A 17,058-nucleotide genomic window follows, 5' to 3' on the forward strand; every position below is an offset into this window, starting at 1 on the left:
TGAATGGCAAATGGTGATTCCAAAAGGGTACTGAAGGGACTGTCAAAAATTGATATTTTTAAGAATGGGAGAAATAATTATTTGATTATTTTAAGATCACGAATGAAGCATTACTTCATATTTTCCATTGTCAGTTGTTCATTTTAAGTCCCTTAGTGCCTTACCAGTACCACAATTTGACCTTTAATAGACTCCAGTAAGATCTCTGGAGTTCAACATATTAAGGCTCTCCCTACTGAAATTGGTACAAGTAATGCATAGCGTGAATATTAATCTGCTTGAGAGAAAAGAGGAAATTTTCATAAAATAATTATGTTTTGATAGACAGTGCAAGGAATCACAGCTTTGTCATGACCTGGATATAAATTGTTTGGAACTGTGGGTTGTCTTGAGCAAATCCTTGCAGAAATATAACAGTTAACACACTTACTTTGGGGGGGCACCACTTGCATTTTCACAGTAGCACTACTGCTATACTGTTTCAGAAATAATAGCTGTTGTTTCCAAATTTAACAATATTGCAAAAGGTGGAGCACATATTTAATGTTTACACAAGAGCCAATTTAAACCTTATAATTTTATACATACTACACTGGTGAGCCCAATCATCGATTAACATCTTTCCATGGCTACTAACTTTGACTTACTATGGGCAAAAAAGCAGTATAAGAAGCTTCTTTTGACAATGGCATTGTGAATAATTGCTACAAAAAATGGAATATTCACATTCCCATAATTCATTGCAACTGCTTGTTCACTATAACCCTGAAAGATATGCATATTTGCAGATAACATATGAGAGATTTCATACTAGTATGTTGTTTTCAACTATTACTAATGACAATACCAATAGTGCTTATACTAATGACACTAACAATAGTGTCTTTACACATTTCCTTACCCTTCTGTTTATCCATCGTAGTATTGCCAGGGGTCCTGTTAATATTCATAAGCAAAGGGTATTGACACAATCACAATTCCGTGCCCAGACCATAGTCATTTTATTCCCACAATTACACTGCAGTCATTTTCATGACCTTGGCTGGCCTAGAGATAAATGACTACTAGAAAAAGACCTTAGGACAGTGAAGCCAAATCTAAACCACGGAAGGCATTCACTTCCTATGGAGTGCATTATCAATTAGGTTGATTGACAGGTAAAATGCTACAAATGGACAAATTGTGTGTTAAAAAGCAGCTTATTGCTGTTTTCTCTCTTCAGTTCCAGCTATCCTGTCTCACACCGTACAGAACATTTAGTACAATAGCAATGGAGTGATGGACTAGAAATGGTTTTGAACCCCTTACATATTAGCTCTCCAATTTAATCGCAGCAGCAAAAATGCACTACAGGCTTGAGTGCCCAGTCCTGCCACAGTTAGGCAGCCAGCAGAGCCTGTTATCTTCTCCCTAGAGAGTCAATCCAAATGTTTCAGACTCCATGCAAAAATAGCAAATTAATTCAACTGAAGAGTTCTCACCAGCAGGAGAAGGGAAACCCTTGGTGTAAAAATATCTGCCTTTTGTTTCAATTTTATATTTTACTGTCAGCTATAAACACACAGAGATATTTTTTTCCCTCTGAAATGCAGATGGATATGAAATACAGAACCTACAAGTCATTTTAACACCTGCTGGGAAGAGTTGATAGAAGACGTTTATGAAGACGCCCTTATTTTTAATTAGTTTCTATGAATCCATAAGCCATGCGAGAGAGCTTTGAAGCTTTAGTTTCTCTTTAATGGTGGTATGCAAAATGTACTGGCAAGTGTTTATTATTACTAACAGCTATTGATTATAACATCTTGAGACATCCCATAACCATTTTTGTTGGCACTGAGCAGCAGAAGATACATTGACATTCTGTACTTAGAATCAGTGTCATAGTAAAATGCACAATAGACAGTAAATATTGGAAAGTTAAAAAATGACCCATCTACTAGTCAGTGGATTAGAAATTACACACCCAGTACCTGGTAGCAGCCATTTTTTCCAAAAGATTCTCTCAAATCCCCAGTGGTAATGTGCATAAAGAAATACCTTGTTTGCAGTTGGAGGATGGATCAAAATTTTAATGCAAACATTAGTCTTAAAGGGTTAAGAAAACCATAAGTTATTCATTCTGAGTCTAATGCAGTTCTGCTGGTACACTTAACAGGGAAATATTTTCACATTAACAAAGCCCGTTAATATTCTTCAATGTACAAACCAGTTCCAGAAAAGGACTGGTGATTAGGTATGGTTATGAATTGATGTGTCACGTTATGCAAGTCTTCTGTTTGGCCAAGCTTTACATCTAAAAGCCAGCAGATCTGCAGGTTATTGTTCAGGGGTCTCAGAAACAGGGTAATATTAGCTGTGTGAGACTTGAAATTGTACAGAATGCAAGAAAACCAAGATGGAATTAAAGTCCCAAGGAACAATGTGTGGTTTTAGGTAAACTGCAATATTTACACATGAATTTTTGTAGTAAATAATTTATTTTTGTGGTTTTATTTAGTTAAACTAAACCTTATCAAGATACTTATTTGACAAGAATACCTCAACACTTGTATTGCAAGTGTTAATCAATGTGGAGAATTATAATGAGGAGAATGTCAAAAGCCTAACCCATTAAGTCTCTTTTTAAAAATGTCTATTTTTATAGAAAAGTTCCATTATAAACATGATTCAAAAAAAGCACTAACATCTTCAGCTAACATTTAGAGGTGAGTTTCATCTGTAGATTCATGTTCTTACAATGGTTTACTACGAGTCTTCTGCCTTATTCTCTCTTGGTTTTCCCCTCCCATAATTATTTGGTATGATGAATAACTTCCATTAAAACTGCTTTTGAAAATACTTCTCAAACTTAATTGCAAATGCAGTGCATAATGGAAACAAATCAATTTAGTACAAAACAAGAAAGAGCACAAACAAATCAGGGAAGTGCAAATATGTAAAACTGAGATCTTGACATTTTACGACAGACTTTCGCACATGATGCAGTGATAGTTTCCCTTCCTGGAAACAAGCAAGAAATGATTTCTGTTGTTGTTTCCAGTACTTTCCTGTGCTGTTTCCAATACTTAATATTTTTATATGTGTTATTTTCTTGACTTTAAATTTTTCCTGTGTGATTGTGTGTGCCCTACAACACACTGGCATCCTGTCCAGGGTATAGTTCTGCCTTGTGCCCTCTGCTTCCCAGGTACCATGGCCCTTGGCAGGGAAAAGCAGTTCCCCGATAGTGGATGGATATTATTGTCTTAGTTTTTCAAATATAATGACAAATGGTAGATGTAGTCGATAAAGAAAGCTCTATTACGTTAAAATCAAGAGGCACAAATAAATTAACCTCTAAAGGAAAACAATATCTTTTTGGAAAATAAACTGTGCAGTGTTCACTTCAAAGTTTGAACAAACACAATATTTTGGGCTGTATTTATTTAAAGGACTATGTTTTAAAACATGCTTTATTTTGTCAAAATTAGTTACCCTAATGGTTATGACAGAGTGATGAATTGTGCTCTCAAATCTTGAAATATATGTTGCTTAAATTCTAATATACACAATATACCTGACCGATATCTTTATTAATAAGCTTTAACGAATTAGGCGAATGAACATATTAGCTATCCACCCAGTAGTTCTGATCTTGTTTTTCTAGAATTCAAGAAACAAACACTAGATGAATCAATCAAAACCAAGTCTATATCATCAAACTTTCACACCAGTACACACACACTCTCTGAGTCGTTTCTCATTTTGTAAAAAACACTACCATAGAGAAGGGAAAAATTATCAAACTCAAGAGGGTTTTGCTGTTTCCATTCGCACCACGCTTTTGTGAAAATAATAAAAATGTAATTTTAAGAAAAATATATGAATATGTCCAGAAATCCAGTAAGTATTTTTCTTAGCTTCATGACCAGTACAACTGCTTTGCAGAAATGGTTCCTTCCTTGCGCAAGTGTTTTTTTTTTTCAGTTAGGACAGCTAAACACATTTCTTTTCATCACCCCTAGTGGGATTCCTTGCGCCATAGAAAATATGACAATTGAAAAGCTCCAAGTGTTTTTCAAGACAGAGACAGCAAAGCTTCGGCATGCTGTGCAAGATGTCCTCTGCTGTGCTGCTGCAAGTTTTCATGTTCCATTGCCATAGTTTTAATAACAGAGGAAACTCTTACACAGGTTATCGCCTTACCACTAAGCCCATCTAGTTCTGAAATTTGAGAAAGGATGACTCAGACAATCTCTGATGTTTTTCTTCTTCTTTATCACATAACAGGAACACACCCTAAATGAAAACATTTGAAGTCCCCCACAAAAACACATTTTCAATAAAATTCAATTTCTCACCTTTTGAACATTGATTTCAAAATCCCACACCAAAGTTCTCCTCTTTGAAAATGATTTTGTGAGGATTGCCACTTCCCGTTTTGCTGTGTGATTTTGTGTTTCACGGAGCTGTGGAGTATGACTGCAGGAGTAAGTTTATATGTCTATTTTATCCACTTCTATAGAACAGTAATCACACATTTCTTTGTAGTTTTTGACTTACATATACCGTTTTATACATAGAATTCTTGCAACAAAATACTTAACACCAACAAAATGCACAATCCCAGACAGATACTTTTTTCAAAAGACTGAATAAAAAATTGATAACAGTTCTTATCAAAGAATTAAAGACAAGGTAAATGTACAGTTATACTTGAAGTGTAAAATAAAACCCAGTCATTTTTGGTTTATGTATTTTTAAAAGTTGTATTTAAATAAATAATTAAATTGTGTAAATGTGCATTTATCATTATTTAATTGTTTTTACCTACATCTTCCTTAAAGTATTATATATGATCCCTACATTATGCAACAATATTATCAACACAAGTAGGACAATAATAAGAAAATATATTTTTTCCAGAGAAAAAGAAAATTGTTGTCCAAATGCATAAGGTAGAAAGTACTGTCAATTTTTTTTTATTAGTCCAGAATTATCAAACTGAAGGTATAATAAGTAATATATTTTAACAATGCACTTGTGGCACATTGTCAGACAAAAAAGTGCCAAGCTAATTTCTAAGTAGTGATAATGGCACAGTTATTTTTTGAGTATAAAAACAGAAGTGCTATGGAAATGTTACTGTAACTTATATAAAATATTGTCAATGAATAAGCATGAACGTCAGATGATTTTATTGATTTTTATACAGTATAATTAACATTATATATACATACTAGTTTAAGAATGCAGTGGTGCAGTAGCCTGGGTGCGTCACATACTTTAATTCCCAAAGTACCACCAAGTGATAAGGACCAAAAGTTGACATTCTGTACTATCAATTTATGTGACCTGTTTAGCTTACCTATATCTCATTGTTTTAGGTAATACATCTTATGACTGTTCTTAATATATGTTTTTATTTGTGGAAGAGATTATTTATTATTTATAGAGTTTTTATGTTTTCTGTCATCACTGATTAATTTATTATTCAGTAAATTAAGTTTTAGTCTTCTACTTTATAACGCATGTTAGAGAAGTAATAAGCCTCTCTAGCAATGCAATTTTTAAGCCTGCTCTCAATACCATACAACAATAACATTGTGTTTCCCTTTACTTCACAATACTTTCATATATTTTTTTTTTACCATCTCATACTGTTAGAATTGTGTATTTTATTCATTATTTTTCCCTTTACCAAGCATCATTATCTTTATCTGAAACATCCTATTGAATAAAAGCTCCATAGAAAATGACAGAGGATCATTTGCTTGTATGACTTTCAGAAAATATGTTTTATACTGGTTGATTTTTGAGAGAATGTATCAGAACTGTAATTTGTCTTAGTTATGTTACGAGTACAATTGAAAACAGTGCAATAGCATTCCTCCGCCGTTTCACACGTCTCATGGAGTGTGACTGGCTTGATGTGAAACACACACACAAAAACACACCTGTTTGTTTTAGGTATATATAATATATATATTCAGACTCGCACCACATTATCACAATGTTGAAGATATTTAACACAGACAGCACCAAGAGCTTCATTTGATTAATGATTCATCTTTTACATTCATTCCTTCATTATTTCCCCAATATACTAATAATCTATTAATTACAAACGTGAATAATTTACAATAAAATAGCAAGTTTCTTCTTACAACTCATACTTTTTTCTTTCACTTTATACAACAATCATTTAATTGTACCACTTTCATCCTTCTGTCTATCTGGTCCAAAACTGGTGGCACAGTTTACGATTTACATATTATAGAAGGATTATACAAAAGTCAAGTGAGTATCTTTAGGATATCAAAGTGGTGAGCAGCTTGCAGAAGTAAAATAGATGTAAATTTTGAATACTTGTCAATTTCCCACTCTCCTCGTGCTTTTAAGTGTTAAAGGGGATTTTTCAAGTTTTTAAAATGCTACTTCTACATGACAATGAGAACTACACTGCTAATTTATAAACCAAAGACATAAACATGAAACACTGCATCTTCAGAGGTAAAATGTCACATAATTTAGACTTTAAAAGTTATATCGGGAGATCCATCACAAAACCATGAACAACTACCTAATGATTTTTACTAGCATGATTATATTCTCTTTTTAAATTTTAGATTTTTTTTTCATTGAAAAAAGCAACAACATAATGACTGTACTTTTATATTATCCTGCTCAGATTAGATGAAGCCTGCTCATCTGGAATTGCAATTGCTCCATGTAGTTTCTACCCTTCTACCCTGGAAAAAAAAAGCTTTAAGGAAAAAAAAATGCTTCTCAGTGGAACAAGCCGTTTTATAACAAGCCTGAACGAATTCTCATAGGTTTACTAATCTCAGATGTCAGCCCCAGAAAAGAAGCCCTAGTGCCCTTTCGTTGTAAGTTCACACAAGAACTTGAATTTCTGAGCAGAGTTCATGACTGTACCCTGTAGACCAGTGCGATTATTTTACAAGCACTCATGCCTGACAACCTGCTACTCCCAGATTCATTTGTGGTGTACATTTTCTTTAAAAAAAACTCTTGTTAAAGATGCAAGCCTTGCCACTCAAATGTTCAGCACATAGTGTTACTTTATCAGCAGCATACCATTATGGTGTGAAAACAAAACACTATAATGATGATTTTCAAAGCTTCAATGCAAAATTTGATCTGCTTTTTAAAACTATGCATAATTTTCAAAAAGTGTGAATAGAATAGAAATATACCTACTCCTTGTCTTACTAGATGTGACCTTTTCCATACTTGCAGAAAACAGCAGAGTAAATTTTGCTTTGGAGCGCCGAATTCTGAAAACTTTCATTTTCAGGATAAACGCGAGTGTGCCTTCTTCCAAGAGGCATTTGTGTGCAGCTGAGTTTCTCAATAACAAGGACAACGACAACAAGGAACAGAGGAGGAATAGGCAAAGAACAAACAGCAGTAAAAGATCATTCCAGCACTTTTTTGTCCATCGTTTCCTTACTGTTGGTTCGGGAGTAGGGTTCAAAAGCAGAAGAGCTCAGGTACCTGGCTGACAGTTCCTGTAAGTTTCCTGCCAGGGAGCTGGCCATAGAGAGGGGGTTGGAGGAAATCCGGGTAGCCACTGACCCCAGGAGAGAGGGCATGGGGAAGCTGAAAAGCCCATGGGTGGGCTGGGAGCCTTGCAGCCCAGTTGCAGCCCCTGAGGTGGTCACCGCTGGCAAAGGTGAGCTGCCCGCTGTCCCTGAGCCAGTGGTGCTGGTACCATTGTTGGCAATGCCCATAGTAGGGCCTCTAAGCGCAGACCCCAGCGTTGAGCTAGTGCAGTGAGGCAGGAGTCCGGGTATGCCTGGAGGAGTAAGAAGGCGCCCCTGCTCCAGTAATCTCAGCACACTGCATGTGGCAGCTGTCTCAGAAACCACAGACCTCAATTCAGAGTCCTTGCCCTGGTCCTTCTTCTGCTTTGTTCTCCGGTTTTGAAACCAAACCTTTACCTGTATCAAAGCAGACAGAAAAAAAAAACATCTTTAAATACACTTTGTGAAACATAAATAACACGACCCTCTCTCCTCCTCTCCCCACTCCCCCGATCTCTCACATGCCTTCTTATAAAGAAAAGTTAAAAACACAGCTGTGCAAGGAGATCTGTGTTTTTTCTTTCATCATTGAGATTTTTTTTCTGCCTCTGCTGCGCAGGGTACGCGTGAAGCAGCTTTCTGGTGGATAAGGCTTTGATCAGCCCAGACGAGCACGTGCTTTCACTGGTCACTCTACACACGGCCCAGTACAAAAAGACACAGAAATGAACCGTAAGCTGTAATGTTCAACCATCAGAAGGAGGAGGTTTTCTTCATTAAATACTGGCAAAAGCCAACACAGTAAAGTAACAGTAAAGCCATTCAAAGATTCTGGAAAGTTAAAGAAAAGAATACTTATTGTACAGTAGGTCATCTAAACTTTTTGGGAGATCTCCCATCTCACATTTTAGTAACAAAGGTATTATTTTTATTTTATATCAATTCCAACAAAACAAAGTATTTGCAACAATACTTTCATATTTTTTGTACAAAAATATTTTCCATCCCTTAACAACCATGTATTCCTCCTGAAAGTTACATGTTTCCAGAAACAAAAAGTAATTAAATTTAAACTGGCATCAGTCTTTATTATTATTTATTAAATTATACTTACTTCAAAGTATAAAAATATACAATGTATATCTAAGAAAATCAGTCATTCAGAGAAAAAGCCATTTAAAGTTCCATAAAAATAAAAAAACGTGCTTTAATATATTTACAAATGGATCCTTGTTCTGAAAATTACGTTTAACTCCGCTAGTAAGTCATTTATTTGAACTATATACTGTATACAGTAATGCATTTTATTCAGTTAAATTAAATCAACTTTTCTGTTTCATTTTGAAATAACATTTGAATAGGTATTGTATTATTTTAAAACAATTGGTAAACAATATATGAAAAAACTCTCATGTAGTGAATGCCTGGATGTAAGAAATAGAGAACACTAAAACAAAGGCTTCACACTATAACGTAAAAATAACACCCAACAACATCTTAATACAATCACTTCCAAATCCACCTGTAATTATGCAGACATCAATGTATAAATGAATAAATTAGATTTAAATCTAAATTAAAAAGAAACAAAAACTGAAATACTTAAATTTGTTTATTTTTCCATTTCAGCCTGTTTCTCTTTCAACAGTTGTAAATGGTCCACAGATTAATTTTACGTGTTACACCACATGTCCCTCTTTACACAATCAAACCTGATTGTTTTCAATCTGCAAATAATGTGAGTAGATGAAGCACAATAATAATCAAGCACCGTTATGCTACCTGGCTGCATAGCTCAATCACATTTACATAAACCATAATCCAATAAATTAATCCATTGACAAGGCTCGCTATTTACATTTCTTCTTCTGTAAACATAAATTGAGTTTCTAATGACATCTTTTCTGAGCACTACAATGAATGCTTCCGCAAGTTGTTGCCCTTTCCCAAGCTATCTATAAACAAGCAGAACGAATCGAAAGTGAGCATTGTTTTGCAGCACATCTTTGAAGAAGTCTTTTGTAAATACACTTTCAAAATTTATTTATTTGCATTTATGCATTTGTTTATTTATGCCTCTCAGATTTTAAGAGGAATACTCAATGCTGCACATATATCTGTTGAATTTTCGGTTCATCTTGTGTTTAACTAAGTGTAGATCATTTCCTAAACATCATAAACATTTATTCTTAATAGATTGTTGATATATTACTTTCTATTAAAAAATAATTTTTGAAATAGATTTGTGTTTGGCTGAACAGCACTTCAATGATCTAAAAATGCAAAATATCTTAAGCAAAAAAAATAAATGGTTGAGTTAACAAAGCTTTTACACTAAATCTCATTGTGCCATTTTCTCCCTGCAGGAGAGAAATATGATTTCCTTGGAAATAAACTAACTTACTGCACTTTGCAGCTACTTCATTTCAGTTTTAAATGGATTATTTCTAGAATTCAACAATGAAGAGTGCATTTATTTTGACCAAAACAGTGCTCATAGCAGTTTTGGGGAAAAATTACAGATATTACCTTCTGTCTTAAATTATTTGTTGTTGAAGAATGCATAATCTGGTATTTGAAATGACGGTGGTTCATCTACAGATATTTAGCAAGGGGTTAACTATAAAGAAATCAAAACTCCTAAAAGTGAAATCCTCACATTATTCTGATAGCTGAAGACCTTGTTTTCATAAAAAGATTGTATTGTCTGAAGCACTTCACTGGATTTCAGTTAGAAATTTAGATGAGCTTTAAACCCTTTCAATTTGTATTTAGTTTTGCCTTTCCAACAGTACCATCAAATGTAAACATTAATAAATGTCCCATAGTGACATCACATTCAGAAGGCCAAATTTATGTGCACACAATGAAAGCAACATCCATGTAAGAATGAAAGGGGGAACGCAATAAAGTAAACTAATAAAAACATAAATGGGACTGTTAACACCATGTGATCATAATGTCACTAAGATGGAGCAGCTTCCCAAGACGTGAAGAAAGGTTGTACTCACTGATAATACACAGCAAAGAATTAAGATGAATGAAGAGGCACTATCACTGCTGGAAATGTGGTATAGCACAACAGACATAGATTGACCTTTATTCAACTGAATAATGCATCCATGCTACTGTATATCAACTTTTTCATTTTGGCTAGAGATTTCTACCCTAAAGCTAAGAATTGCAGCTGGCAGCTCACAATGTGAGAGCAATGCTAGGAGCGCTTTATAACATTTAAAAATTCTATGGTTTGGAAAATAATATTTCATGGTATAGGTGATCATTTAAATATATATATATACACAAATAATCTGCATATGACTGTAATAATATCATGCATTCTCCTATTAAAGAAATAGTTCACTAATTGTTCGTGCCTTTTTTAAATATTCATAGGGTACACACCTAGAATGTGAATGTTAGAGAAAACAAATCGCCGCTTACAGTATAAGGTTAGAGATATTCCATAAATACATTGATATAGACCAAATACATATGGTACTGAAAAGGCACATTTTGTGCGTTTTGAATTTAAAAACACGTATTTTAATAATTGTAGCCATTTTAAATGCTGGTATTTCACCGAAACATAATCGAACCCCGTCAGTCAGTTTTCAAAGGGAGGGAAGAAAGCTGATAATACAGCAGCAATGGCATCCTACATCGATTGTCTTCCTGCTCTGTAGACAGCAACCGTTGTGACAAGAATACAATGGCGCATTCTAAAAACTGAGATGAGAAAAATCAGAAAAAAAATGCTCAGACAAATGCAGGAACCAATAAGCAAACCTTGCCAGGCTGAAATGAAGTAATTCCTGCGAATTTTCCATTGCATTACAATTGATTGAAACTGCCAATTTCAGCATCAGACATGCGGCTTTTGTTTCTAATTCTCTCAAAATATTTTCGCTCAGAAAATTAATAAAAATGCACTATGGGCGTCAGCATTTTTGTTAAGCACTTCTGCCTTCACAAATACTCAAACCTTGAATTCTTTGGATTAGCCGTTGGAGTTATTTGTCAGTGTTTCACAAATGTATTGTTCTTCTCTAGTGTTTTGATTAAATTTGCCCATATTGGATTAATCCTAACACGACAAGGACAAAAAAAAAACATGGGGAATTCCTTACATTCAAGAGAGTGGCTTGGAAAGAATATCATAGACAGTTCATTCTGAGAGGAGCTCTTTTTTTTTTTCCTTTGTCCCCATGTTATTATGAAATAAAGTGAAGAATGCCGATCGTTACCTGAGTTTCAGAGAGATTGAGCTGCCGGGCCAGCTCAGTGCGCTCCCGTCCAACAACGTACTGACACCGCTGGAACTCCATTTCCAGCCTATACAGCTGCTCTGCAGTGAAAGACGTTCTGGTGCGTTTGGGCCGGTCTAAGTCCAGACCCTTTGGCAAAATGATCTCTCTGATGGACCCTTTGGCATCTAGAAAAGAAGGGCAGTAAGGATCAGTGTGCCTGTCAGGCGTGGAGCCCTTACTGGGGTGTCATCTTAAGAGTGAACTCAAAATGTTATTTGGGGACCACAATAGTTTCCTCAAAATAAACAGCACAGCTAGTCGTTTTATGTGCGAGGAGGCCACAGCCGCTTCTCACCAGAAAATCTAATAACAGAAATGTTTGGAGGATTCTTTTTTTGCTACAGAATGTCTGATTTTTGGAAAAAAAAATGACAAATGACATCGCAATTCAACAAATGATAGACGTATTACTTTAGGTAGTCAAAGCTAGAATGGATTATTGTACTTTGCAAAGGAGATGAACAAATTTGTTGAGTCAATGATTATTTTATTCCACAGTTTGTGGCAAGCTGGCCATGGCTAACCATAAATCCCGGCTTTCAGTTGAAACATGTACGACACTGCATTTTGCAATGACACCTTTTATATTCCCCTGGACCACTAAAAAATGTGGAAAAATTGTGGTGTAATTTCTTGTCACCTTTATGCATCTCTACCCTTAGAAAATAATTTCATTAACATACTGTAAATAACTGTTACATCTTAAAAAATCAGACGAAATAGAATACCACTGTATTTTTTGTAAAAAAAGAACAATGCCTAAGCTTCTGCCCTCTTCAGGTAGAAAGGATTAACGAATATATAGTAATTTATTGTATTTTACATAGATTCCATAAAGACCTTCAACAATATTTGCTGAAAGTTCCATTTTGATGCCTTTGATAAGAATCAGTATAGTGATGAATTAAATAAACAGCTTTCAGCTGTGTACTCCAGACTACAAAGACACAGTCTGAAGTGGAAGTCAAACTTTTTTTTTAATGTGTGCACACATCTACAGTATATATAATACAAAAATAATGAAATATAAATTAAAGATTTATGCCAACTTGATTACACTGCAAAGTATCTTTCAGAAGGTTGCAATACTGGCTTTTATTAAATATTAAATAAAAGTAACAAACAATCAAGTGTGAAATACTTTAAAGTGTTATTTATCATTTATATAAGGTGATTGATTAAGAAAGTGTAAATGTTAAATATTAATAACACTAACTAAAATGATTAAAATAATCACTTGATTTTTCTACCTTCAAAGAAAAACAGTCTGTAGTACTTTTTTACTTAATATGAATTAGTGGATGATCCTTAATTTTGACTGCAAAAAGGTTTTATGAATATTTCTCAAGTTTCTTCTGTGCAAAGAATTACATCTAGAAGCACATCACATTAATAATATTCTCGAAGAACTTTGTAGCTATTTTACACTTCGCTCAATATTTGTTGCAATGATTACATTTTTACAATTAACAATAAAGAGACATAATATTTCAAAATATGCAGTGTAAATATGACATTTTCATTAATTCAATGTATAACTGTGTCTATTCTGTATCACTTTGTCTTAAAGACAAAAAAAACTTCACAAGGCTTCCCTTTTTAAACAAAAGTAAAAGAAAAATGAAATCTTTAATTACTTGTTACATAAAAACGCCCTTAATGTATTATTTATTGACGTGACAAACAAGTGTAACTAGCCATACAACATTCTAGAAATGCTGAGCAAGGAACCTAGTTAATCTGTTTTTTATCATGTGATCGCTTCTTTCTAATGGCCATAGTAAATTAAGTATGTAAGCACACTATATAAACCAAGCATGTTTATTTACCTCACTATCATTCTTGAAGCAAGATAGCAAAGCCATCAGAAGGTTGCCTGGCATATTTTATGACTGTCAATACCCAGACCATTACTTCTGTTTAAGATCTGTGCACTCATTTATTTTAAAAAGCATTACACAACATGAAAGTCTGAACAGTACACTAAAGTAGTATTAAAATACTTTTAAAAATGCTTGTATTAAAATATTTGAACTTCTAATAAAACTTGTACTCTTGTGACTTTAGTTATATTCCCATTTAAGCAAACCCAATTGTATTTATGTGCAAGAATTCCAAATAGTAATGTCAATATTTTCGATACATACACGACCCTCTGCATTAAAGAATTTCAGAGTTTTCAACAATAATTTATTTTATAAAAGAAAAAAATTGTACCTCCTTTCAAAGCTCACCTATTCTCCTATTTCTCTTCTTCTAAGTCAATGTTAAAACATTTCTTAAAAAAAGGTATTTATCTCATTTCCAAAAAGTCTTGCTTATCTATTAAACAATAAGGGTTAATTTGAGATACTGTCTTTAATTATGGAAATTATCATGAATGAATGCATTTCAAGAAGGTAAGTTCAGTGAACACAAAAAGAAAAACAAATATATATATGATTAATTACACGTTTCTTGATGTGTTGATTTGTTCTGGAAATCAGAGATTTGCATATCATTTCCAGATCTAGAATAAAATTAGATTTCTTAGGCTACTATTGGAAAACTACATGCAATTTGTTCTGCTCTTAACAGTACGATTTTATTCTTTTTGACATGGCACATTTACCTTTTTTATTTTATGCCTCCTTTGCTCTACTATACTGTGTGTTCTAATTATAGAATATTACACAACAATAGAGAATGATTATTGTAAGACTGTTGCTTTAAATTTTAACACATTACATCAGAAGCCTCCTGGCAGTCTAAAACAGCACTCAAAGTGAGCTTCTTTTGAGAAACTCCATTAAACACCCTTTATTTTCTACTTATATCTAAACTAAAATCAAAGAGCTATCTTTTAATGAATTTGTGGTTCACAAAAATTACAGCATCTAGGCGTGAGACCACTTGCAGTGTTTCAGATAATGGCTAATTACACTACGGAGGTCCATGAAATACCCTGGAAGAAAAGAGAACAGAACACTACAAATAAGTTTTACTCGTATATTATTAATTTTTTATATAAGCTCTATAAGAAATCTGAAACTTCAAAATTAAAAAAGCTGAGAACTTTAAAAGATACTGAGAATTTAGCTTCGTAGTAAAAAAACTCGGTATTATATGCTCATTTATTTCCGTGTTAAATACTACGTGAGCAAGTATTTTAATGATCTGAGTATGCTAAAATTCATATTTTTACACAAACATGGAATTTGTAGTATTGCAAAGGAAAGTCTTCAAAGTACATTTAAAAGTGGAACAAAAAACAGAAAAACCGTGCTGTAGTATTCTCGGAAGCAGTTAGGAGAGCCTCTCACCTCTGACTAGGATTCTCCTGCAGTAGTCTGGGTCTGCCGAGTTAGCTCTGTTTTTTTCACAGTTTTCTGATGTCCCAGAAGCTGAGAAGGTCTCCTGCTGATCCTTCAAAAATGATTTGGAAAGATTTCCTTGGGAATCCTTGCTCTCTTTCGCTTCCTTAAGTCCGTTCTTCAGCACGATTCCAGTCTCGGTATCTTGATTGTATCTGACATCCATACTGCTTTGCCCCTCGAACGTGTTGTTTGGAAAAAAAGATATAATGGGGAATATTGCACGTTATATTGTCCTCGTGTTTCTTTCTTTTTTTTAAAACAGCACCTCTTAGGTACAAAGTCGACTACCTAATGCAAGGGGAGATGTTTGCTTCATCCGTTTGGCAGCCCTATTATGGTTGTCCAGCCTCACTTGCCCAATGATCATAGACTTACCAGTACAACTCAACAGTGATTTAATGCCCCTGCCTTATTACATACACATCTAGTTGTTAGGTGATCTCCAAATAATCAGACACACAGACGGACGCACGCTTGCTGTTTCAATTGATTACGGTAATTTTGCAGCCTCCACATTTGCGTTACCTCATGAATACACTAAATTGTTTGGATAATATATCAGGTCTTAATGGAGGGTTTGTGCGCTCCGTCCCCAGTCAGGCAGAATTCAGCCGGAGAATAAAGTGAAATGATTGGTCTTGGTTGCAGCCTGCAAGGCACAATCACCGAGTGAGACTTCCAGAAAACTTCCAAGACACTTCATCCTACAATCCCAGACACATTACCAGCCAATTTCAACTTTCTTAAGTTATTCATTGCTGTTTCACAAACTTTAATCGCCTTACTGTGTCCGTCGCCAAATCAGTGCCGTGTACCTGAGAGCACTCCAGTATGGTGCATTATCAGGAGGGCGAGAGCGCGAGAGAAGATAGTAGGAGAGACAAAAACACGGGACCCCCTTTAGATGGATATGCAGTAGTGAAAACCTCCTGCGATTCACAAAACAGCTCCAGCAGAATCAGCCATGTTAAAGTTTTCCTGAGCTGTTCCTGCTCCTGCTTCTCTACAGCAGCCCTCTGAGCCACCCTGAGGATCTGGTAATTAAAAGCAAGCCTTCTTTTCATATATATCCGCAAGAAACAGGCAGTGCGGAAAATCTTAACTAAAGATCTGCAAAATACAAAAAAGAGAGAAAAGGTGCCCCCCCTCCCAACCCACCCACCCTTAGTTATTTCATTGTCAGCGCAACAATATCTTCGGGAACAGCAGTGACCAGTAATCCAATAAGACCATTGATTAGGCTACAATGATTCAATTCAAGCAAACGGCCTTGTGCAAGGAACATGCTCCAGCCCTTCTTGTCACCTTGCAGGGCAGAAGCCCTCTTCACGCTGCTCTCCTTATTCATTCCTTTATGGGAAATGTGGAGGAAAAGGAGTGAAAGATGGCAATTATCTAATTGGACTATTAACAAACAATTCTCTGAGTGTGGCTGTCAGGCAGTGGTTGCTGGGTGGGTTTAAAGGCCACATGTTGCACTAACCTTATTCACACAAAGTGTTTGGGGCCGGCTGTCGGACTGGAGGGGAAAAAAGAACTGCCTAATCAGACTGCTGCTTTCAAACAGTACTACCAAGTTCCACCTTAAAGGGTAATTGGGGAGAAAGCCTGAAAATACTACACGCGGCTTTCTTTTAGTTGTACAATGTGTGAAATTAATAAAATAATACTGTCCTCATTCTATATGTAAAAAAATACTATGCTAAAATTGCACAAAGTTTGGAAAGTGCTTTAAAACTGATACAGTATCTGGCAAATGAGTGAGCACAGTTCTCTCAGTTAATACAGAACGTTCATTGTGGCCATTATTATTTGTTTTACTTGAATAAAACAGGAAAGGTAAAATAGAACAGTAACCTC

The 17,058-nt window shown here is 34.8% G+C and overlaps 1 protein-coding gene across 1 annotated transcript; it reads right to left on the reverse strand.

Annotated features, from left to right (window-relative positions):
- Window positions 1-5,956: 5,956 nt before the first annotated feature.
- On the reverse strand, window positions 5,957-15,361 carry vax1 (ventral anterior homeobox 1). Its single transcript, XM_088916482.1, has 3 exons — window positions 15,145-15,361; window positions 11,780-11,967; window positions 5,957-7,949 (listed from the first exon to the last, which is right to left on the reverse strand). The coding sequence occupies exons 1-3, from the start codon at window positions 15,359-15,361 to the stop codon at window positions 7,425-7,427; spliced, it is 930 nt and encodes a 309-aa protein (XP_088772608.1). The 3' UTR covers window positions 5,957-7,424.
- Between the last annotated feature and the right edge of the window lie 1,697 nt (window positions 15,362-17,058).

This window comes from Atractosteus spatula, chromosome 5, assembly GCF_055471065.1.
Source record: "Atractosteus spatula isolate fAtrSpa1 chromosome 5, fAtrSpa1.hap1, whole genome shotgun sequence".
Lineage (NCBI taxonomy): Eukaryota > Metazoa > Chordata > Actinopteri > Semionotiformes > Lepisosteidae > Atractosteus > Atractosteus spatula.